The sequence below is a fragment of the Tiliqua scincoides genome, chromosome 2 (assembly GCF_035046505.1).
Source record: "Tiliqua scincoides isolate rTilSci1 chromosome 2, rTilSci1.hap2, whole genome shotgun sequence".
Taxonomy (NCBI): Eukaryota; Metazoa; Chordata; class Lepidosauria; order Squamata; family Scincidae; genus Tiliqua; species Tiliqua scincoides.
This window is the reverse complement of record NC_089822.1, coordinates 267914384-267939292: the sequence shown is the minus strand read 5'-3', so window position 1 is coordinate 267939292 and position 24909 is coordinate 267914384. Positions and strand designations below refer to the sequence as shown.

The following is a 24909-nucleotide window of genomic DNA, read 5'->3' as shown; positions in this document are numbered from 1 at the left end:
GTTCTGGCACAACCACTATATGGTGCTCGATCAGGGCCACTGACTCCAGAACGCATGCAGTCCAAATTCCTGAGTCCTGGGAGTACCTCAAGGTATTTCCAATGCAGGAAGATCTTTAAGGCTGGCCAGATTGAGGTTGAGGCCAAAACATGGATAACTGTCGTGTTGGATGGACTAAGATGGCCTTTCTGCCCAGCTGGCCTTGCTTCCTGAAACGTACAGGAAGACTGCAGTGTACTTGGACAAAGATGGTGGAGCTGAAGCTGACGGTGCAGCGCATGACAAGCTAGAATTCCAGACTAGCACCTTAAATTGCAGTAACTTGCTTAAAAGGGGGCTGACAGTACATGGTGGGGGGATTTTCTGTTTTATTAAGTTTATTTTTAGCTCTGACTCTATTCCAACATTGAGACATAAAGTGTTTTAGCCTCTCTGAATTGTCTGCAGTTCATGTTAGTTTGCTTTTTATCTTTAAGTTTTTATTTAACTTTGATATCCTATTTTAGGATATAGAAATAGAAGTGTTAATCCATCTAAAATTTTATATAGTTCATGTAGCTGATCATGTAGTGGCACTATTGATTTTTGTTAATGCTGGTGTATGACCATAATTAAGATTGATTGATTGATTGACTGACTGACTGACTCTGTATTTTATGCCAATAAAGGTTTGACTGACTGACTGACACTATAGCACCATGGAGGAGAGGCAATGGCAGACAATGGGGTGATGGCACCTGGCAGTGCTGTCTGTCCTTGCTGGGCAAAGGGAGGGAGGAATGAGGGGGATTCGGGGATCAGAGAAAGACGGAATGGGGAACAGAAGGACAGAGACAGGAGAAGAGAGACGGAGAAGCAGGAGGAGGAAGACCAGGGGAGAAACAGTAGGATGTAGAAGTGGGGGAAGGACCAGGGGTACTTTTTGAGATAGGGTGGAGAGAGAGACACAGGAGAAGAGAAGGGGATGTGGGGAAGGGAGGGACAACTGGAAGGGACAGGAGTGTGTGAAAGGAGAGACCAGTGACATTAGGAGAAAGGGCCCAGCCAAGTGGAGGGAGGAATTGGGCCAAGTCCCAAGGAAAGAAGAGGCAGCCCCAAAGAGGGGGCCTGGTTTCCACAGACCCTTAAGATCCAGCCAGCACCAGGGCAAGCCCTCCACTGCCTTTGCCTCCAAGTCCAAGGTCCCAGTTGGCTCTGAAGTTGGACAGGTGGGCTGGGCCTCAAGACACTGTGGCCAGCCACTCCTGGTGGGTGGAAGAGGAGCCTCCTCTTGAAGGACCAGAGCCTCTAATTCTGGAGCCTGCTGAAGTGACGTAGTCCTGAGGGGAGCTTCTCCAGGGAGGCCCTGCCATTATTTGGGTGAGGTTAGTTGTCCAGCCCTGGCCTTATCTGGCCCAACGGACTCCAAGGAGGGCAGTGACAAGACAAGTCCTTCCAACTTGCTGGGGAGATCCTTGTAACAAGCTCCCCAGCACTGGCAGAAACAGAGGCTGGGAGGGAGGAACAGCAAAGCTGGGAAACCAGAAGGACAAGGGCATGAGTGGGCATTTGGAGAAGGGGACAGGAGATCAGGGGCTGGGGGCACCAAGGGGGAGCTGCTGGCAGGCTTCTTAAAACCCTGAGCTGGGGTGAGAGAGACAAGCTGGCTGAGGGATCCATCTGCAGCCCTCCCCAGATGGACAGGTAGCCCCTGTGACAAGGGAAAGTTCTGCCCTGAGGTTGAAAGGGATGTGTGACCCCTTCCCATCTTGAACTCCGAGGCCCCTTTTGGGAAAGAAGAACCCACCCTGCAGAGCACAGAGGAAATGGTGGGCCTCATCACCTGTATACTGTCAGGGCTTCCCCCAGAGGCTGGTGGTTGATGGGGCCTGGGAAGATGCAGTGTCACAACCAGGCCTTCCCTGTTGGTTCTGGGCTTCCCAGAGGCGGGGGGGATGGGAACAGACACCGCAGGGCTCAAGGTGCTGGATTAGGCTTTGAGCTGGAAGAGGAAACTTTTCCTGTGCCTGTGTTAACTCCATCCTGGAGTAAACTTGGATCCTGTGGGGCTGAGCTGTCTGACCAAGGAGAGAGAGGGAGAGAGAGATCCTCCTAGCTGCTCAAGCCTGGTGTAGAGTCTTTCATGGCCATTGCTCTGGCCTGGTGATGCAAGTGGCCTCCTTGCCTGGTGTGGCTGGTTCCCTCTTTTAGTCTCTGTGGGATCTGAGAAGCTGACTCCCTGCCTGCCATCTATTGATTCCCAGTTAAGATCCTCTGTGTGTTTGCATCCTCCTGGCACAATGTGAGGAGACCTGGAGCTTGGCTTCTGGTGTGTCCAGCAATCCTGGAACTGAAGGGCTGTGAAGAGGAGCGCCTGCATTCCCTGCTGCAGGAAAAGAGACCCAGACCAAACCCTTGTGTGATGGTTCTTGAACAGTGGGGCAGAAGGAATGGGCCAAAGAGCTGGGGCTGCTGTAGGCAACATCTGCAGCAGAGCGAGGCAAGAGCAGGGCTCCTCCTAGTTATACTCTCCCCAGGCATTTCCTCTCTGGCAGGGCAGAGATTCTGGCCTTTCACTTCCTCATCCGTTTGCAAAGAGCGATCCATTCTTGATTTCCTTCCCCCCCCCCCCCCCCCAAATAGCCAGGCAGCTCCCAACTCCTGTTTTCTCCTTTTTTACCTCCCAGGCACATCTTCCCTCTCCTGGTCCACAGGGCAAAAGCCCAATCCCCCTCTAGTTATCTAACCAGCTTCTGCTCCCTGTTAATTTCTCTCTCAACCTGAGAAGCTAGAAGACTATACAACAGGTCACTTTGCCCTTCAAAGCCTTTGCTTCCCAGTCAGATTCCCCACTTGAGTTGCAACAGGGTGCCAGGCGAGGTTGGATTAAGGTCACCCATTAATTCATGGCAAAGGTCACATTTGGCCTGGTAAATGCCTGATTCATATGGCAGCCTCTTAACTATTACATGACATCTCATCTAGTTTTGCTGTCATCACGGTCTCAGTGTCAGCAACACATTCTTCAACACGAAGCCCCAACATAGAGTCTCTTGGAGACACCCAAGATCAAAGCACTGGCACCAGCTCGACCTGATTCTCACCAGACGCTCCAGCCTTCCCAGCATCAAGATCACATGCAGCTATCAGGGTGCTGCCTGCGACACCGACCACTCCCTGGTGTGCAGCAGAGTGAAACTACAAACAAAGCGACTGTATCACACGAAAAAGGAAGGAAGTTCTCGCATTGATACCATCAAGACCCGGGATCAGAGAAAAGAGGAATTTGCACAAGCACCTGAGGAATCTCTTCCAGGCCCGGATGATGCAGATGCATCCAACAGATGGAAACATTTCAAGAATGCTGTTTGCAACACTGCCTTGTCCATATTCGGCAAGAAGACCAACAAGGTGGCAGACTGGTTTGAAGCCCACTCTGAGGAGTTGACACCAGTCATTGAGGAAAAGAGGAGAGCTCAAGCAGCATACAAGGCCTGTCCCAGTGAGTGCAACCTGCAGGTCCTCCGAGTTGCTCGAGCTTTGCTGCTCGCAAATTCCAGCAGACCGCCAGGAGATGTGCTAACGACTACTGGCTCCAGCTGTGTTCCCAGATACAGATAGCAGCTGACACGGGCAACATCAAGGGGATGTATGACGGTATCAAGCAGGCCCTAGGTCCAACACAGAAGAAAATTGCCCCTTTGAAGTCTGCCGCAGGCGAGGTCATCCAGGATCGGGCGCAGCAGATGGAACGCTGGGTGCAGCACTACTCTGAGCTATATTCCAGAGAAAATGTAGTCACTGAAGAAGCGCTGAACAACATTGAGTGCCTGCCTGTGTTGGAGCAGCGTGACAGTGAACCAACCCTAGAAGAAATTCATGTGGCCCTGGACTCCCTTGCCTTTGGCAAGGCACCTGGAAAAGACTGCATCCCTGCTGAAGTCCTAAAGTGTTGCAAAGAGATAATCATCACTGAGCTGCATGAAATCCTCTGTCTCTGCTGGAGAGAAAGCGGAGTACCTCAGGACATGAGAGATGCAAACATCATCACGCTGTACAAGAACAAAGGCGACGGGTAACTGCAACAACTACCGCTGCATCTCTCTCCTTAGCGTTGTAGGAAAGCTGTTTGCCCGAGTTGTACTAAAGAGGCTCCAGGTACTTGCAGAGAGCGTCTATTCAGAATCGCAGTGTGGATTCTGAGCCAACAGGTCCACCACTATTATGGTATTCTCCCTTAGACAACTGCAGGAGAAATGCAGGGAACAACGACAGCCACTCTTTATAGCCTTCATAGATCTCACGAAGGCTTTCGACCTGGTCAGCAGGGACGGCCTCTTCAAGATTCTCCCCAAGATCGGATGTCCACCCAGGCTCCTCAGCATCATCAGGTCTTTCCACAAGGACATGAAGGGCACTGTAGTCTTTGATGGCTCCACATCAGACCCCATTGACATCCGAAGTGGAGTGAAACAGGGCTGTGTTCATGCGACAACCTTGTTTGGGATTTTCTTCGCTGTCATGCTGAAGCAGGCCTTTGGAACTGCAACAGAAGGTATCTACGGACCAGATCAGACGGAAAGCTCTTCAACCTCTCCAGACTGAGAGCAAAGTCCAACTGAAATGTCTGCGTGACTTCCTCTTTGCCAACAATGCAGCTGTCACCACCCACTCTGCCAAAGATCTCCAGCAGCTCATGGATCATTTTAGCAAGGCCTGCCAAGATTTTGATCAGCCTTAAGAAAACACAGGTCATGGTTCAGGATGTGGACTCTCCTCCCTGCATTACAATCTCTGCGCATGAACTGGAGGTTGTCCATGACTTTGTGTACCTTGGCTCAACGATCTCCAACACTCTTTCTCTGGATACCGAGCTAAACAAACGCATCGGTAAAGCAGCTACCACGTTTTCCATACTCACAAAGAGAGTCTGGTCCAACAAGAAGCTGACGGAACATACCAAGATCCAGGTCTACAGAGCTACAGGTGGGAAACCCTGGCCTCTGAGCGGCCTGCTTGGAGGCAGGCTGTGCAGCATGGCCTTTCCCAGTTTGAAGAGACACTTGGCCAACAGACTGAAGCAAAGAAGCAAAGAAGGAAGCCCATAGCCAGGGAGACAGACCAGGGACAGACTGCACTTGCTCCCAGTGTGGAAGGGATTGTCACTCCCGAATTGGCCTTTTCAGCCACACTAGACGCTGTTCCAGAACCACCATTCAGAGCGCGATACCAGAGTCTTTCGAGACTGAAGGTTGCCAACTACAATTTTGTTTAACTGCCCATTCAGGAGCATCTCTGCTGGTTAGGTGAAGTATAGCATGAGGAAAGATGACATTTGTAGCAGAACAGGTTGAACACACCCATTTACCTCCTTAAGAAACCTGGTTAAGAAACTGGTTGCTGAAAACAGGCTGAAATGTCAAGTTTCCAGATCTCAGTAAGTAGGGTTTTCCTCTTCCCCATCCTATTCCTTCACACTCCCAAAGAAAGATTAGAATTGCTGCTATCCACGGGTAAGGGATGGGTGGGAGGGAGGAAACTGCCAATAAGATGCCTACACAACATGCCCAGCACATGTCATAACTTCAGATGAGACTGTGGTGTTCCTCTTGCCCCTTCAGAATTCCTCCCTGAGAAAAACTGCACAGCTGCCTCTGGACAAAAGCTTTGCTGTCAGAAGCACTGAAATTGCTCGGAGCCAAAAAAAAAACCACAGCAGAGGAGGGGCTGTTCTGCCTCCCTCTTTAGGGCAGAAAGGAAAGCTTTATTTTGCAGGTGCTGGTACTGTACTGGTACAGATTCTTTGTACTGGTACTGTAGCCCGGCCTCCCCATACCTGGGGGGGGTTTAGGATTGGGCTGTTAATCTTTGAAAAAGATACACGTTTACTAAGAACAGGCTTCTATCTATGGTTACAAAATAAACATGCAAAACAGATATTCAAAAACAAAACAATTCTAAACCAGGGTGGCCAAACCGCAACTTGGGGCCATAGGCAGTGCTTTGACATGTAATGCGCAGTTTGCAGAAATATGTTGACTGAGCTCCCTTTTGCGTCACAATTAATATAAAAAGTAAATACATTAAGTCTTACAATTACATAGCCTTTCCTTGTAAGGGAGGTGTCCCAGCCCCGGAATCATTTTAGTCACTCTCTTTTGCACCTTTTCCATTTCCACCATGTCCTTTTCGAGTTATGGTGACCAGCACTGGACGCAATACTCCAGGTGTGGCCTTACCATCAATTTGTACAACGGCATTAAACTATTAGCCGTTTTATTCTCAATACCTTTGCTAATGATCCCAAGCATAGAATTGGCCTTCTTCACTGCCGCCGCACATTGGGTCGACACTTTCATCGACCTGTCCACCACCACCCCAAGATCTCTCTCCTGATCTGTCACAGAAAGCTCAGAACACATCAGCCTATATGTGAAGTTTTGATTTTTTTAAAATCTATTTATATAATATTTTAAAACAAAGATACTCCCAAGTTTTAAATGAAGAGAATACTCAATTTGAAAAAAAATATATAGTATTAAAGAGGATAATAAAAAGTGTATGGCAAAAAAGCTATACAATGTAATGAATAAAGACAAAGACTATATGATTAGGTTAATATAAATTAAATGGGAAAGAGAGGTGGGGATGTCAGTACAGGAGATAGACAGAATAATGAAAGGAATATTGGAGATTAGAATGGAAAAATTTAGAGAATTGGAGATGAAATTAATATTGAAATGTTATAGGACACCTGCCCAGCTGGTTTATATGATTAAGGGGAGGAATTCAAATTGTTGACACTGTAGGAGGGTAAAGGGTTATTATGCCCATCTTTGGTGGGAATGTTCTAAGGGTAATTGATTTTTGGCAATTGATATTTGAAAAGGTGGAGGAATTATGTAACCTTGAGTTGGAGCTCTCTGGAAAAATGTTATTTATGGAAGTTTTGGAAAATAATAAAGAAAAAAAACGTAATGAGGATTTATTTAAAGCTATGATTCTAGCTATCCATGCAGTTATAGCATATGGGTGGAAAGATGCATCAAAATGGACTGTGGAAAAATGGAATTGGTATCTATATGAATGAATACAATCAGACATAGTATCAATTTTGGAACAGGATAAGACATGGGAAGATAAGAAAACTGAGATAAAAAAGAAATGCTTGAGATGTATAAGATGGGTAAGGGAAGGGGGGGCAAAACTGTTATAATCGATAAAATCCAAAAAGTGTTCTTATGGCTGCAGATATAAATAATGTTAATGGTCGCTCTTCAAGAGGGGAGGGGAAAAAAGGGAAAAAAAGATTGTTGATGTATGATTATGTAAATATAAGTGGAATGTACTACTTTAAATTTCTACATCAATAAATAAAATTTAAAAACAAACAAACCACTTTCGCTGTGCTCTGCAGGGCGGGTTCTTCTTTCCCAAAAGGGGCCTCGGAGTTCAAGATGGGAAGGGGTCACACATCCCTTTCAACCTCAGGGCAGAACCTTCCTTGTCACAGGGGCTTCCTGTCCATCGGGGGTGGGGGCTGCAGATGGATCCCTCAGCCAGCTTGTCTCTCACCCCAGCTCAGGGTTTTAAGAAGCCTGCCAGCAGCTCCCCCTTGGTGCCCCCAGCCCCTGATCTCCTGTCCCCTTCTCCAAATGCCCACTCATGCCCTTGTCCTTCTGGTTTCCCAGCTTAGCTGTTCCTCCCTCCCAGCCTCCATTTCTGCCAGTGATGGGGAGCTTGTTGCAAGGATCTCCCCGGCAGGTTGGAAAGACTTGTCTTGTCACTGCCCTCCTTGGAGTCTGTTGGGCCAAATAAGGCCAGGGCTGGACAACTAACCTCACCCAAATAATGGCAGGGCCTCCCTGGAAAAGCTCCCCCTCAGGATTATGTCACTTCAGCAGGCTCCAGAATCAGAGGCTCTGGTCCTTCAAGAGAAGGCTCCTCTTCTGCCCACCATAAGAACATAAGAACATAAGAACAGCCCCACTGGATCAGGCCATAGGCCCATCTAGTCCAGCTTCCTGTATCTCACAGTGGCCCACCAAATGCCCCAGGGAGCACACCAGATAACAAGAGACCTCATCCTGGTGCTCTCCCCTACATCTGGCATTCTGACTTAACCCATTCCTAAAATCAGGAGGTTGCGCATACACATCATGGCTTGTACCCCATAATGGATTTTTCCTCCAGAAACTCGTCCAATCCCCTTTTAAAGGCGTCTAGGCTAGACGCCAGCACCACATCCTGTGGCAAGGAGTTCCACAGACCGACCACGCGCTGAGTAAAGAAATATTTTCTTTTGTCTGTCCTAGCCCGCCCAACACTCAATTTTAGTGGATGTCCCCTGGTTCTGGTATTATGTGAGAGTGTAAAGAGCATCTCCCTATCCACTCTGTCTATCCCCTGCATAATTTTGTATGTCTCAATCATGTCCCCCCTCAAGCGTCTCTTTTCTAGGCTGAAGAGGCCCAAACGCCGTAGCCTTTCCTCATAAGGAAGGTGCCCCAGCCCCGTAATCATCTTAGTCGCTCTCTTTTGCACCTTTTCCATTTCCACTATGTCTTTTTTGAGATGCGGCGACCAGAACTGGACACAATACTCCAGGTGTGGCCTTACCATCGATTTGTACAACGGCATTATAATACTAACCGTTTTGTTCTCAATACCCTTCCTAATGATCCCAAGCATAGAATTGGCCTTCTTCACTGCTGCCGCACATTGGGTCGACATTGGGTCGACACCAGGGTCGACACCAGGAGTGGCTGGCCACAGTGTCTCGAGGCCCAGCCCACCTCTTCCACTTCAGAGCCAACTGGGACCTTGGACTGGGAGGCAAAGGTAGCGGAGGGCTTGCCCTGGTGCTGGCTGGATCTCAAGGGTCTGTGGAAACCAGGCCCCCACTCTGGGCATGCCTCTCCTTTCCTTGGGACTTTGCCCAATTCCTCCCTCCCCTTGGCTGGGCCCCTTCTCCGAATGTCACTGGTCTCTCCTTTCACACACTCTTCTCCCTGCCAGTTGTCCCTCCCTTCTCCACATCCCCTTCTCTTCTCCTGTGTTTCTCCCTCCACCCCCCCTTGACAGGTACCCCTGCCCCTTCACTTCAACATCCTACTGTTTCCTCCTCCTCCTCCTGCTTCTCCATCTCTCTTCTCCTGTCTCTGCCCTGCTGTTCCCCATTCCGTCTTTCTCGGATCTCCGAATCCCCCTCCTTCAGGTGCCATCACCCCATTGTTTGCCATTGCCTCTCCTCCATGGTGCTATAGTGTCAGTCAGTCAGTCAGTCAGTGAAACCTTTATTGGCAGAAAATACAGAGTCAGTCAGTCAGTCAGTCAATCAATCAGTCTTAATTACAGTCACAGACCAGCATTAACAAAAATTAATAGTGCCACTACATGATCAGCTACATGAACTATGTAAGATTCAGATGGATTAAAACTACAATTTATATCCTAAAATAGGATATCAAAGTTAGATATAAACTTAAAGATAAAAAGCCAACTAACATGAGCTGCAGACAATTCAAAGAAGCTGAAACACTTTATGTCTCAATGCTGGAATAGAGTCAGAGCTAAAAATAAACTTAATAAAACAGAAAATCCCCCCACCATGTACTGTCAGTCCCCTTTTAAGTAAGTTACTCCAATTTAAGGTGCTAGTCTGGAATTCTAGCTTGTCATGCGCTGCACCATCAGCTTCAGCTCCACCGTCTTTGTCCAAGTACTTTGCAGTCATCCTGTAAGATTCAGGGAGCAAGGCCAGCTGGGCAAAAAGGCCATCTTAGCCCATCTAACATGACAGTTATCCACATTGTGGCCTCCACCTCAATCTGGCCAGGCTTGGAGACCTTCCTGCATTGGAAATACCTTGAGGTAATCCCAGGGCTCAGGAATTTGGACTGCATGCATTCTGGAGTCAGTGGCCCTGATCCAGCACCATATAGTGGTTGTGCCAGAACCATTGCTTGAAATAATTGAAGAGCTATAGGGAAATAACGGTCTCCTTTAGTGCGCATAAATGGCTGAGGAGCTTCTCTAAGCATTCAGTGCCACATATTTGCCGTGTGCCCTTCTACAGCCACTTGCATGGAAAATAACTCCAAGATAATAACACCAAGATACTTAAAGTGGGTCACTTGCTCGATCTTATGAACCTCGAACTTCCATGAGTGGTTCTTGAGCCTCCTGGCAAAGGCCATGATCTTAGTTTTCTGATAACGGATCAAGAGCTGGTTCTCTTTGCAGAACAGCGTCAGAGATTTCAAAGCTGTTCCAAGGCCAAAAGGAGTCCTTGAGAGGATATCTGCATATCCCGGTGGCTCAAAGAGGCGCCGCTTACAGGGTGCGCCACCCCACCTCTGGCGACACTCTTTCCAAGCAGTACTAAGAGTCCTTGTGTGGATTTCTTGATGTAAGCAGAGGCTTGTGCTCTGATCGAAACTCATTTGACAGCCAAAGCATTGAAGAGATCCCTATCCTGTGTGTAAAACCTTGATGTGCCTTAAAGCTTCTCCTGTGGAAGAATCTTTCACCACACTCTAAACACTTCAAAGGTTTCTCTCCAGTGTGAAATTGTTCACGAGAAGTAAGGGATGGGTAGACCCTGAGGCTCTTTCTGCACTCAAGGAAATTCTATGGTTTCTCCTCTGTGTGGATTCTCAGATGCAGAGTCAGGTGTGAGCTCTGACTGAAGCTCTTTCCACACTCCAAGCATGTATATGGTTTCTCCCCTGTGTGGGTTCTTTGATGCTTAGAGAGGTTTGAACTCGCACTGAAGCTCTTTCCACATTCCAAGCCGGGCTTTTTTTCTAATGGAACACGGGGGGAACGGAGTTCCGGCACCTTTTTGCAGGGGCCTCTCCCCTTTGGAGGCATTCCAGGAGTGGGGGGAGCAAAAGAGAGGCATTCGCTGGGTGGGTGCTGGGGGGTGCAGGGTGGGAGGGGCGCCTGGCCCCTGCCTGACAGCAAAACGACCCCCTCCTGCCCCCATCTCCAAGCTCTCACCTGAGCCCAGCCCGCCTCCCCTCCCCCCATGCTCTGCTTCCCCACGCAGCTTCCAAGCCAGCACTCCCTGAGGACAACTCAGGCAGTCACCTCAGGCAGCAGACTGATGGCAGGACAGGGCACGCATAGCTCTGCTCACCAGCTTGCCTCTACTGCTCACCTTCTTCTTCTTCCAGGGTTGGAAAGGGGCAAAGAGGACAGAGCAGAAGAGGAATCCATGAGAAGAGCAATCGGGTTGATCCAACAGTGGTGACCTTTCCAGGCATTGTTGTCAGAGAGTGAACAAGTGTCGCGAGCAGCAAGATGTCTGGACTCTGCCAGGCCAACGTACCTGGACTGGCAGTTGGCCTCAGCTGTGTTCTGCAGGCTGGGAGGGGGTTGAGAGGGAGTCGTGTGAGGGTTATGTCAGCCTCTGAGACCCTTCCATGCCTCTGGACTTGTGACTAGGGGGAATCTCCAAGAAGGTGAGCCAAAGGTATTACAAGTCACTCTGCAGGTGTGTTATACAGACTTTTCTGAGAGGGAATCCCATTGAACTTAATGGGACTTAAGAATTACAATGCATATTTATGTCCACCAAAGGCCAATTAGTTATCCTGCAACTTCACTTTCCTACTCCTAGTTGGTGGTTCAAGTGGGGAAAACATTCTCTCTCTCTCTATCTCTCCCTCCCTCATTCACCTTGCCTCCTGCTGGAGTGTTGTTTCCACAGCTTGTTAGTGATCAGAAGAAACATAACAAAACATTCCACATTCTTGGACCGCAAGGACTGCCTGGAGTAGCTGGAGAAGTGGCTGGGCTCACTTCCTTGAGTAATTTGGTCTGTTCGCTCCACGGACACTTTTGCATTTTCCTTATGCTCTGAACTGGCTTATGTGTCTTGGAGAGACAGATGTTTTGCTCAGTGGCGTAGCTAGAAGGGGTGCAAAGCACTACGTTTTGCAGGGGCCTTAATGTGCCGTGCAAGCGGACCCCTCCCTCTACCCCTTCCCTTTGGAGCCAGGCGTTCCGCCTCCATTTTGCTCCCATCGCCTGGAATGGCTACAAAGGGAAGGGGCTGCTTGCTGTTCAGGCACCTCCCAAACGGAGTACTTTGTACGCCCTCTAGCTACGCCACTGGTTTTGCTGTCCTGCTGCAAGGAAGAGAGAGTGGGGAAGTCTGCTTGGAGAAGCTTCCTTGGGCCGCTGCCTATTAAAATCCAACCTAACTGGCTTGCCTCGTTGAAACCCTTTTCAGTTGTGAACATTGTCTGAGAAGGAAGTAACCAGTTTCTTCCCATTTGAACAAGATCTGAGAAGTGTTAAGATTCTTTTTCTATTTTCGATACAATCGTTTTTAAATTATTTAATGATTAAATTTTCTATATATCATATTTGTGCCTCACTCTTCTTCTAGGGAGCTCAGAGGCAGTTCACATGAGGAGCTCCTCACTATGTCCGTGATTTTCAGCCAGTATACTGCAAAAGATGTGCAGGTGTGCCGTGTGAATTTGGGGCACTGTGGTTGAAAATTGCTAAAAAAAACTCTTCTGGTTTCTGCTGCTCTGTTTCGAGGGCAACTGTCTATAGTAACAATTTGTTCATCCTTATTCCTTTGCTGGCAGAGATATTTGATACTACAATTTATTACTACAGACAGTTGATCTAGAAGCAGGACAGCAGACCTGGAAGAGTTTTTCAGTGATTTTCAGCAACCTTTTGTGGCACCTTTTGAGGCAACGCCTACGTTGGCTCGGTCATGTCGTGAGAATGGATGATGGCCAGATCTCCTCTATGGAGAACTCGTGCAGGGAAAGTGCCCTACAGGTAGACCACAGCTGTGATACAAGGACACCTGCAAGAGGGATCTGAAGGCCTTAGGAGTGGACCTCAACAGGTGGGAAACCCTGGCCTCTGAGCGGCCCACTTGGAGGCAGGCTGTGCAGCATGGCCTTTCCCAGTTTGAAGAGACACTTGGCCAACAGACTGAGGCAAAGAGGCAAAGAAGGAAGGCTCATAGCCAGGGAGACAGACCAGGGACAGACTGCACTTGCTCCCAGTGTGGAAGGGATTGTCACTCCCGAATCGGCCTTTTTAGCCACACCAGACACTGTTCCAGAACCACCATTCAGAGCGTGATACCAGAGTCTTTCGAGACTGAAGGTTGCCAACATAGTTTGTGGCACACCAATGTGCTATGGCACACCAGCTGAAAATCACTGCTTTAATATTATTAATAAATATTTATATACTGCTTTTCAACAAAAAGTAGTTCACAAAGTGGTTTACATAGCAAAACAAATCAACTTTAAACAAGAGGCACCCCCCTGCTTTTATGCTGATCTGCACCCCCTAAGAACAAAGAGAGGCTGCTTAATTTCTTCACTTGTTCTTTACTTGTATGCAAATGTATACACTACATAATGCATAAAACCAATTCATTGAAGAGTTCTTGACTTGACTGGGCAACAGTGACTGGGCAACAGTCAGCTCATGTGAACAGTGACATTTTCCTATGTGAAACCAGGACAGAGCTGGTTGGGTGCTGGATCAGCCCCCGGAAACTGACAGGTCTGGAATAGCCCCAGTCAGAGCTGAATCCCCATGACGGTTGAACCAGGGGGTCATGGACTGTCTCTCGCATGAAATACGGTGGACGCTGCAATATGGCTTATCTCCCTTCCTCTCTGTCCCCTAAGAAGCTAGCTTAGACAGAAGCCTTTCCCTGGGTCAGGTTGTTCCACCGGTGCCTTCTCCACACTGTGATTCCTCCGATGCCTTATCAGGTGGGACTTGCTGATGAAGCCCTTCCCACACACAGTGCATTTGTATGGCTTCTCCCCCGTGTGGGTCCTCCCGTGCGCAAGGAGGTTTGACGTGCTGCTGAAACTCTTTCCGCAGGCACAGCACTTGTACGGCTTCTCCCCAGTGTGCGTCCTCTCATGCAGGATCAGATGAGAGCTCTGGATGAACGTCTTCCCACAATACGAGCATTCATATGGCTTCTCCCCTGTGTGGGTTCTCTCGTGTGTGACCAGGTGTGACCTGCGGTTGAAGGTCTTGCCGCAGTAAGAGCACTGGTACGGCTTCTCCCCAGTGTGTATCTGCTGGTGTCTCACCTTGCAGTGAAGGTCTTCTCTATCCTCACTCTGATACGTGATTTCCTGGATTTCAACCGTGTTGTACTGCACAAGGCCCAAGCCCTGCTCCAGATATTCCTTGGACCCCCTCAGTGCTGTCTGCTGCCGCAGTAGCGAGGCTTTGGAGTGGGATTTTGGGAGAGCCCCACAAGACACAGAATCCCCCAGGCAGTTCTGTGGGTGGCTCCCTCCCTGCCACTGTGGGTCACTTGGCTCCTCAGAGGTATTCTCCTCTTTTGGGGTGTTGGAAACATTCTTCATAGCTCTTCTTTGGGGTGGTTCTTTTTGATCAGGTCTTTCCAGCAGACTCTTTTCCTCTTCACAGTCATTCACTGAAATTAAATGTGACTGTTTAGAACAAAAACCAAGAGTTTAACTCTGCATCCCTGTGCACATTGATGCACAACAGTGATTTTCAACTGGTGGGTTGCAGCTAACTGCAGTCCTGGCCCCTGTGCTGTCTGGGGCCATGACCACAAAATGCTGGCCCCCTCATTTGGCCTGGAAGTCTAAAAACATCATTTCTGGTTTTCTGAGACGTTTCCAGCCCCCACTGGCCTTCTGACAGACCTAAAAACATTACTTCTGATTTTCGCCGAAAACCAGAAGTGATGTTTTTAGGCTTTCCATAGGCCTCAGAAGGTCTTCTAAGGCCCTGTAAATAGACCTGAAGAAAACAAAAAACAGGTGGTAGGGGGTTTGCGGTGGCACCCCCCCATAGGGTGTTGCCCTGGGGTATTTGCCCCCTGTCCACCCCAGGTACACCAGTGGCCGCAATCTGTTGGTGTGCTTGGGAGTTTGGAGCACAGCACTTGAACATTGCTGAAAAACCCTTCTGTGGCTTTGTGCCTAAGGCAACTGTCTGTAGTAACAAATTGTCTATTACTACAGTTCTACTGGTGGAGGAAGAGGGACAGACAGTTCATTACTACAGACAGTTGCCCTAGTCACAGAGCCACAGGACCTGGAAGAGTCTCCTAGAAACCAGAGGTGACATCACAAGAGGTGAAGACCACAGTCTATACAAGTCAGTTTGCCATGAGAAGAAAAACAATGACAATCACTACGGTGGAGGCTAAAGGAATGAAGAATGGAGCAGCCATAAGAACGTAAGAGCAGCCCCACTGGATCAGGCCATAGGCCCATCTAGTCCAGCCCCCCCCCAGCTTCCCTTGGGGGGGGGGAGAGCCTGCTTCCCAGAATTGCCACAGCCTGCTTACTGACCTTGTGAGCTCACAGCTCTTTCATCACTCTCCTGCTTGGCCTCCCTGTACTGCTGTCCCTGCTCTGTGTCACACAGAGCCTGCGTGGATTCAGGGAAGCTCCCTGCTGCCTCCTTCAGTGGTGCTGGCCCCTGCAACAACAGAGAAGATTCCGGACACAAGGGAACACACAAAGTTGCCTTCTGAACACAAGAGCCCCGCTAGATCAGGCGAAAGGCCCATCTGGTCCAGCTTTCTGTCTCTCACAGTCACCCACCAGATGGCTCAGGGAGCACACTGAAATGCTGCTGAAATGCTTCATTTTGGGTCTGGTTCAGCTGCTCTGGCTGCCAGCAGAGACTCTCTTGCTTCCAGCAGGAGGGTCTTTCCCGGCCCAACCTTGACCCTGGAGCCTCCTGCAGGTACCCTGCCATTGCATGTTTGCCTCCTCACGCAAGCCACCTCTGCTCCCAAGGAAGTCACAGCCGTTTCCCCAAACACCGCTGGTCCTTAAGAAGCACTGAGGATCCCTTCCAAGGAGGTGCACAAAGAAGGGTTTGACTGTCTTCCATGGGGAAGAACTGAAAATGTCCTTCCCATCCCGGGAAACACCACAGGACAAGCAGGAGGTCTCTGCTCACCTGTTTTTCCTGCCTCTTGGCTTCCCCGTTGCATCTGCAGGAACTCCTCGGCCAGGGCCACTGCCTGGGAGCAGGTCTCTGGGCCACATTCCCTGACCCAGCTCTGGATCTCCACCGGCAGGATGGTCAGCAACTGCTCCAGGATCAGCAGCTCCAGGATCTGCTCCTTGGTGTGTCGCTTGACTTTCAGCCACCGGTGGCAAACCTCCCTGAGCTGGCTGTAAGCCCCCCTGGGCCCCTCGGACTCCTGGTAGCAGAAATGCCTAAAGTGATGACACCACCTCTCCCTGGCCAGAGTATCCTGCCGCAAGATGGCTGCCTTCACTTTCCATAATCCTCTCTGTCCTTGGCCTCCAGCCTGCTAAAGGCCTGCTCGGCTTCTCCGCTGAGAGCAGGCAGGAGTCGGGCCACCCACTCATCCTTGGGCCACCGGCAGGCTTCAGCCACCTGCTCGTAGGAGGCCAGGAAGGCCTTGGTGTCGTCCCACGGGGCAGGCTCTTCCAGCAGCTGGGGTATTTCCAGCCTGACAGGAGGAGACTCCACTGTCTTCAGGAACTCCTGCCACTGGACCTCCCAGTGCTGAAGCAGCCCCTCCTCTGGTTCCTGTTTCACCTGTTCACCTGGAGTCTTCTGTGAGAATTCCTGGATGCTCCCAGCTCGGACAACACAAGGGAGAGCTTTACCTGCTCCCTCAGCTTCCTCCCACGGTGTAGGGCCTCCTGGGTCCTGCTCCTCTGTTTTCATGCCGAGAGACACCCACTGCTTGAGGACAGCCTGGAATTGGAAGTCTGGCTGCCTCCTTGGCTCTGCCTCCATATTGTGGCAAAACACGCAAAGACTCTCCTGGACACTGGCTGCGAATGGCAGAGATTCAACTGCAGAGCATCTGGCTTTCTCCCTGGGCGGTTTCCCCTCTTATGGATTACACCTCTGGATGCTTCAGGGTGACAAATGTGGAAAGGGAGAGAATATGGAGGTCAAAGTGGCTTGAAGATTTCTGCCTGTGGGAAAAAGGATGGCACAAGAATGAGAAAGAGGTGGCTTTGAGGGCAGCTATTGTTTCCTTTCTTCCCTGTGAAATGATTTGGGGGACAAAGCAAACCATGAGAATAAGATGATGAAGATGGTACTCCCTATTGCTTGCCCCCAGCGTCTTGCATTTATAGGTAGACTTTCTAGGTTCTGTTTTGCTACAAACAGAGGTTCTGTTTTGCTACAAACAGCCTGCCTACCTTGAGTTATCTAACCATTTATAAAATTATGTTTTGCTGGATCAGACCAAGTGGTGCTCTTTTTGTATCATGTGTTGGCAACCTTCAGTCTCGAAAGACTCTGGTATCGCGCTCTGGATGGTGTTTCTGGAACAGCATCTAGTGTGGCTGAAAAGGTCAATTCAGGAGTGACAATCCCTTCCACACTGGGAGCAAGTGCAGTCTGTCCCTGGTCTGTCTCCCTGGCTATGGGCCTTCCTTCTTTGCCTCTTTGCCTCAGACTGTTGGCCAAGTGACTCTTATCCAAAAAAAAAAAAACAAAAAAAAAAACAACAAAAAAAAACTGGGAAAGGCCATGCTGCACAGCCTGCCTCCAAGCGGGCCGCTCAGAGGCCAGGGTTTCCCACCTGTTGAGGTCCACTCCTAAGGCCTTCAGATCCCTCTTGCAGATGTCCTTGTATGGCAGCTGTGGTCTACCTGTAGGGCGCTTTCCTTGCACAAGTTCTCCATAGAGGAGATCCTTTGTATCTTGTATCATATGGGGTACCCAAGAAGGTTGGAGGTCATGGGAATGGATGAAACCCCTCTTGCTCCATAGATTCTCTAAATCAGCAATTTTCAACCTTTTCCCCCTTCTCATGGCACACTGATCTATGGTCTTCGCCTCTTGTGATGTCACTTCCAGGAGACTCTTTTGGGTTCTGTAGCTCTGTTTCCACGCAACTGTCTGTAGTAATGAATTGTCTCTCTCTCTTCCTCCGCTAGCAGAGCAGATTCATTACTTTAGGTAGTTCAGTTATTTTTAACTGCTGAGCTCCAAACTCCCATGGCACACCTGCAGACCTTTTGTGGCACACCAGTGTGCCATGGCCAGAGCCTAGGAGAGGGGGGTAAAGGGGGTAATTTGTACCTGGGCCCAGAGTCAAAAAGGGGGCCAGGAGTCAAAGGAGGGAGCCCAGAAATTTCCTGGGATCTTACATCTCCCTATCTATTCAGACTTGTTACCTGCACGGGATGCTGGGGACACTATCACGAGTGTGGGGCTGCAGGTACTGGCAAGCCATATATGCTGGGCCATACATGCCACACTAGACGCTGTGCCAGAACCACCTTTCAGAGCGCGATACCATAGTCTTTCGAGACTGAAGGTTGCCAATACAATACAATATACATGACACTCCTTAACACAGTGTCAAATCTGGGAGAAAACTACAATCTGGGAGAAAACTACAATCTGCTACAATCACTGGTGTCACTAGGGGGTACGGGGGGTGCAGGCCGCACCAGGTGATGCGCGGGGGGGGAGGGTGACACGCCCTGGGGGGAGGACGTGCTAACATCACGGGGTTGGGAGCTACTGCATCGTGCCATACACCGTTGGATGTGGAATGGCCAGCGGGGCACAGTGCAAAAACCAGAATTGAAATCGCTCCTTTCGTTCAAAAGTTATGGCCAAAAAACTGGAAGGAAAAAATGCATGGAGCCCTATGGAAAGTGAAAGTGAGTCGTACTGCGCGTTTACTCGCGAGTAGGCATACTTGCCATAGTCCGTCGGAAAGGGCAGGCTGCAAGGACTCCAAGGACACCAGAATGGTCCTGATCCAATGAATGCAGCCCCCAAAAACACAAAAGGGAGAAGGAGGTCCCTCCCCCCCTCCCTTGCAGCTGCAGTCTATTGAGCCCTAGGGAAAGCAAACAGCCTCACCTCGTGTTTACTCATGAGTAGGCAGACATGCCTTGGCTGCTGGTAAGGTCAGGCAAAGGAGAATGTGAAGACACCAGAATGGTCCTGATCTGATGGAGCTGGAGATGCTCCAGAAGGCAGTCTCCCCCCCCCCCCCCACTAAAAAGGACAAAAAAGAGGCTTCAGCTGGTAAGGGGAAAGTTTTCTGTTTTGCACTTGCAAAGCCAGGTGGGTCTTTAGAAGAACTTTAAACTGGGCACTGGGAGGGCTGGAAATCTCACTGATTCTTTTTTTTTGGGGGGGGGGCGTTATTGCAGGCAGACTACAGAGTAAGCTCCATTGACCACAATAGGACTTACTTCAGAGTAGACATGCATAGGACTGGACTCACAGGCTGCAATTCTACCCACACTTTCCTGAGAGTAAACCCCCATTGACCACGATGGGACTTACTCCAGAGTAGATTCACTTGGTGGAACAGGACTGGCTCCCCCTTATTTAATTATTTCTTTCATTTTAATTTAATTATTTATAATTATTTATTTTAATTTGCTTGATGATGTCACTTCCGGCCATGACATCACTTCCAATGGGTCCTGGACAGATTGTCATTCTAAAAAGTGGGTCCCAGTGCTAAAAGTTTGAGAACTGCTGCAATAAGTTGTTAGTAAGTTGACACGGGGTGTGTGCGTGCGTGTGTGTGTGTGTGAGAGAGAGAGAGAGACTCTACAAGTTTTCAAAATCACTAAGTTTTGATTGGAATTTGGAGGAATAAAACCATCATGTTATATATCAATCAATGCGTAATTTCATGCAGAATGCAATGAAACAAACCACATTGAAATGTCTGTGTTCTAACAAAAGGTACAACCAAAAAAACAGTGGGGGCGGGGCGATGGAACATCACCACACCCACCACCTGGGGCGTTGCCCCACCCACTGCATGGGGTGATGCGCAGGCCTCCCGCACCGGGTGACACAAATCCTAGTGACGCCACTGGCTACAATAGCTCATTGGCTTGTGGATGTGCTTGGTATGAAGGAGTGTTCCCCAACCTTGTTTTGCCCCTCCCTGCCTCCATTGTGCTCACCCATCACCACCCTCTCCCACTCTGTTTCACCCTTCTGGCTTTGCAAAGGGGCCCAAAAGAAGCTTTGTAACCCCTGATAAAATTCCTCCCAGAGGCTCTGGCCATGGCACACTGGTTGAAAATTGCTACTCTAAATCTTGAAATCAGCATTGAGCTCATGCAGTAAGGAAAGAGGCAGGAACTAATCTTTTAAAACGTGCAAGGGAGCTGTCTAAGGACCCAATCCTCTCCAATTTTCCAAGGCCGGAGCAGCCGAGTCAATGGGGCATGCCCTGCATCCTGTGGTGGGAGGCAGTCATAGAGGGCTCCTCAAGGTATGGGAACATTTGTTCCCTTACCTTGGGACTGCATTGCGGCTGCACCAGTGCTGGAAATTTGGAGAGGATTGGGCCCTAAGCCAGTGGTTCTCACTCCTTTAGTACCAGGACCCAACTTTTAGCATGGCAATCTGTCAGGACCCACTGGAAGTGATGTCGTGACCGGAAATGACATCACCACGCAGGAAAATTTTGAACAATCCTCGGCTGCAATCCTACCCACGCTTACCCAGGAGTAAGTTCCATTTACTAACATTGTTAAAAGCATATACATAGTAGCTTGTTAAAAGTACAGGTCTGTAACATCTCCCCAAATGCAATCATATACCATAGCAGCATCAAGCCTAATAAATAGTAAATAAATAATATATTAAGAATGTAAGAACACAAGAAGAGCTCTGCTGGATCAGACCAAAGGCCCATCTAGTCCAGCTTCCTGTATCTCACAGTGGCCCACCAAATGCCCCAGGGAACACACAAGACAACAGACACAACCTGCGCCCTGGTGCCCTCCCCAGAGGCAGCTTGCCTCTAAAACCAAGAGCTTGCACAGACCTACTATGACTTGTAACCCATAATGAACTTCTCCTCCAGAAATTTGTCCAATCCCGTCTTAAAGGCATCCGGGCAAGGTGCCATCACTACTTCTTGTGGCAAAGAGTTCCACAAACTATAAAATATTGAAATGAATGGGGACCCACCTGAAACTGGCTTACAACCCACCCTAGTGGGTCTTGACCCACAAATTGAGAAACACTGGTCTAAGCACATGCATCACACAGAGAAGGTCCCAGGTATGACCCTTGGCATCTCAGACACCAGGGCCAGGAATAGCTTTTCTCTGCCCAAGAGCTGCTGGCAGCCAAAGTAGGCAACACTGGGTGCAGGGGACAAATGGCCTGACTCAGCAGAAGGTGTGAGGCACACACTTTGCACGTGCAAGAGCCCAGGTTCAACCGGTGGCACAACAGGGCTGGGAAAGACCCAGGGAGTGGCTGCTCCTCAGAATAAGAAACGCAGGGCTTATGGAGAGGGGCCGGTAAGGCAGCACCAGGCACTCCTACCAGCCCGTGAATGTTTGTGAAGGGGCCCCAGCCCAGGAGTAGAGCATGTGATCCAGGCCCCAGAATCTCAGGTGAACCATCACAAGGGCAATACTGTGCATGTCTGCAAAGAAGTAAATCCTCCTGTGTGTCTCTGGAGCTTGCTCTCATCCCAGGCAGTAGTGTGGCATAGTAGTTTGGTAAGTATTGCAAGTGCTGTGTAAGTGGCCCCTCCCGCTCACAGATGCCCCACAGTGAACATAAGAACAGCCCCGCTGGATCAGGCCATAGGCCCATCTACTCCAGCTTCCTGTATCTCACAGCGGCCCACCAAATGCCCCAGGGAGCACACCGGGATAACAGACCTGCATCCTGGTGCCCTCCCTTGCACTGGCATGCTGACATAGCCCATTTCTATAATCAGGAGGTTGCACATACACATCATGGCTTGTAACCCGTAATGGATTTTTCCTCCACAAATCTGTCCAATCCCCTTTTGCTGTCTGATGCTGTCCAGATGCTGTCACCACATCCTGTGGCAAGGAGTTCCACAGATCAACCACACGCTGAGTAAAGAAATATTTTCTTTTGTCTGTCCTAACCCACCCAACTCTCAATTTTAGTGGATGTCCCCTGGTTCTGGTATTATGTGAGAGTGTAAAGAGCATCTCCCTATCCACTCTGTCCATCCCCTGCATAATTTTGTATGTCTCAATCATGTCCCCCCTCAGGCGTCTCTTTTCTAGGCTGAAGAGGCCCAAACGCCGTAGCCTTTCCTCGTAAGGAAGGTGCCCCAGCCCCGTAATCATCTTAGTCGCTCTCTTTTGCACCTTTTCCATTTCCACTATGTCCTTTTTGAGATGTGGTGACCAGAACTGGACACAATACTGCAGGTGTGGCCTTACCATAGATTTGTACAACGGCATTATAATATTAGTCGTTTTGTTCTTAATACCTTTATTAATGATCCCAAGCATAGAATTCTTCACTGCTGCCGCACATTGGGTCGACACTTTCATCGACTGGTTCACCACCACCCCAAGATCCCTCTCCTGATCTGTCACAGACACCTCAGAACCCATCAGCCTATATGTGAAGTTTTGATTTTTTTGCCCCAATGTGCAAGACCTTACACTTACTTACATTGAAACGCATCTGCCATTTTGCTACCCATTCTGGCAGTTTGGAGAGATCCTTCTGGAGCTCCTCACAATCACTTCTGGTCTTCACCACTTGGAAAAGTTTGTTGTCATCTGCAAACTTAGCCACCTCACTGCTCAACCCTGTCTCCAGGTCATTTATGAAGAGGTTGAAGAGCACCTGTCCCAGGACAGATCCTTGGGGCACACCGCTTTTTACCTCTCTCCATTGTGAAAATTGCCCATTGACACCCACTCTCTGTTTCCTGGCCTTCAACCAGTTCTCAATCCAGGAGAGGACCTGTCCTCTAATTCCATGACTGTGGAGTTTTTTCAGTAGCCTTTGGTGAGGGACTGTATTGAACGCCTTCTGAAAGTCCAGATATGTAATGTCCACAGGTTCTCCAGCTTCCACATGCCTGTTGACCTTTTCAAAGAATTCTAAAAGGTTCATGAGGCAAGACTTACCCTTACAGAAGCCATGCTGACTCTCCCTCAGCAAGGCCTGTTCGTCTATGTGTTTTGAGATTCTATCTTTGATGAGGCATTCCACCATCTTACCCGGTATGGATGTTAGGCTGACCGGCCTGTAGTTTCCCGGGTCCCCCCTCTTTCCCTTTTTAAAGATAGGCGGGACATTTGCTATCCTCCAATCTTCTGGCACCGTGGCCGTTTTGAGGGATAAGTTGCATACCTTAGTCAAGAGATCTGCAACTTCATTCTTCAATTCCTTAATAACCCTTGGGTGGATGCCATCAGGGCCCGGTGACTTATTGATCTTTAATTTATCAATGAGGTCTGAAACATCTTCTCTTTTAACCTCTATCTGACTTAACTCCTCGGTCAGGAGGGGCCGTTCGGGCAGCGGTATCTGCCCGAGGTCTTCTGCCGCGAAGACAGATGCAAAGAACTCATTTAATTTCTCTGCCATCTCTAAGTCTCCTTTTATCTCCCCTTTCCCTCCCTCACCATCCAGAGGGCCAACTGCTTCTCTGGCGGGTTTCCTGCTTCTAACATATTTGATGTTAAATCTCTGAAAAGATCTCCTGCCCCGGGGCAGGGAAAGACCTTGTGACCTTGGAAAGGCCTGGAGTTGTGCCCCCAAACTGCAAAACAGCCAAGGGTGCACTGATCACCTGGAGTAGCCTCCGCCCCAACCAGGGCTTTCCCCACTGCTGAGTTGTGGGTCTCCCCCTCCCTTCCACTTACCCCCAAAGGGGATCAGGCTCCAGATCAGGATCCGGACCAGGCTCCCGCAAAGCGCAGCTGCCTCTCCCGGAGAAAAAGTGCATTCAAAAGCACCCCTTTCCCTGGGAGGGAACACTGCGGGAGGGGTTCGCTCGACTGGCGGGGGGGGCAGCCTCCCCCTTCGCTGGAAAATTGCTGCTGCGGGACTGAAGTTGGGGGCTGCTCGGAGGGCAATCGCTCCCCCCTACTTGCCACTTTAGGCTGGCTTTGCATTTGCTAAAAAACCACTTTGCATGCTATTGCGAATTTCCTTGGCTCTCGCAGGGGCTCCTGGGAACTGTAGTCCTCGGCAGCAAGAGCTGTGCGGGGAGGGGGAGTCTTTGGGGTTGGCTTGATGTGCTCCAAACTCAGGCCGCCTTCCTGAGCACCAGCAGCTCCAGGCTCTTCTTCTGACCTTGCATTCTGATCAATTACTTAAACTGCGAGCCTCTTGGGGACAAGGCTATGAAAAGAAAAGCCCCAGGAAGCACTCTGGACCCCTGGGAGAGGGGGGCATATAAATCCAAAAGATAAACACATCACTTTTTATATCATTCCATATGTTCACTTTTCACAGACTTGTCAATTAGTGTCACCAGTTGTGGGTTTGTGTGCATGCCATAGCTATGACCAGTGGCGTAGCTAGAGGGGGGCAAAGTGTTAAGTTTTGCAGGGAGCTTCAATGTGGCATGCAAGCAGTCCCTTTCTCTACCCCCTTCAAGCCATTCCAGGTGGGGGGCTCCAAAGGAGGGGAGAATGGCTCCAGAGAAGAGAAGGACTTCTCTTAATGCTTTGCACCCGCTCTAGCTATGTCACTGGCTATGACTAGGCCCCCCCCCCAACACATACACACTCCTTACCAGGCTGCATATTTGCTTGGGAAACATTTGATGGCCTTTTCTGATCGATCTCTCTCTCTCTCCTACAATTTGCATATAGTCATTTGTTTTAAAATATGTTCCTATGGTATTGGGCTTTAACTCCATTAGTAACAAATATGCAAATATCACCTTTAGTTTTACCCTTTTATTTATTCATTTGAAAAAATTTATATCCCGCCTTTTCCATGCCAAAGCAAATGTCCAAGAAGGTTTACAAAGCTCCAAAATAAAATGTACAGTGTATCACAACAATAAGTGAACGCATTAAAACCAAACAGAACAACAAAAAGCCCAACATACATTGTCAAGCCATTATAATTATGCTTTTTCTTCATTGCACTTATCCAATATTTATTTAATTTTATCTCAAT

At 49.2% G+C, this 24909-nt stretch overlaps 1 protein-coding gene across 1 annotated transcript; it reads right to left on the bottom strand.

The window, feature by feature from the left end:
* Nucleotides 1-10456: 10456 nt before the first annotated feature.
* Nucleotides 10457-23879, bottom strand: LOC136639170 (zinc finger protein 572-like). The gene is made up of 7 exons (XM_066613177.1): nt 23640-23879; nt 15946-16946; nt 15327-15456; nt 13666-14434; nt 11315-11350; nt 11144-11237; nt 10457-10821 (listed from the first exon to the last, which is right to left on the bottom strand). The coding sequence occupies exons 4-7, from the start codon at nt 14361-14363 to the stop codon at nt 10612-10614; spliced, it is 1038 nt and encodes a 345-aa protein (XP_066469274.1). The 5' UTR covers nt 14364-14434; nt 15327-15456; nt 15946-16946; nt 23640-23879; the 3' UTR covers nt 10457-10611.
* Between the last annotated feature and the right edge of the window lie 1030 nt (nt 23880-24909).

Excerpts from the sequence above, each read along its gene's own strand:
- LOC136639170 (XM_066613177.1), bottom strand. The coding sequence starts at position 14,363 with ATGAAGAATGTTTCCAACACCCCAAAAGAGGAGAATACCTCTGAGGAG. Across the intron at positions 11,351-13,665 it reads AAAGGCTTCTGTCTAAGCTA|CCTGCAGAACACAGCTGAGG; the intron begins GCTTCTTAGGGG and ends ACCCCCTCCCAG. Across the intron at positions 11,238-11,314 it reads GAGGCCAACTGCCAGTCCAG|GTCACCACTGTTGGATCAAC; the intron begins GTACGTTGGCCT and ends ATGCCTGGAAAG.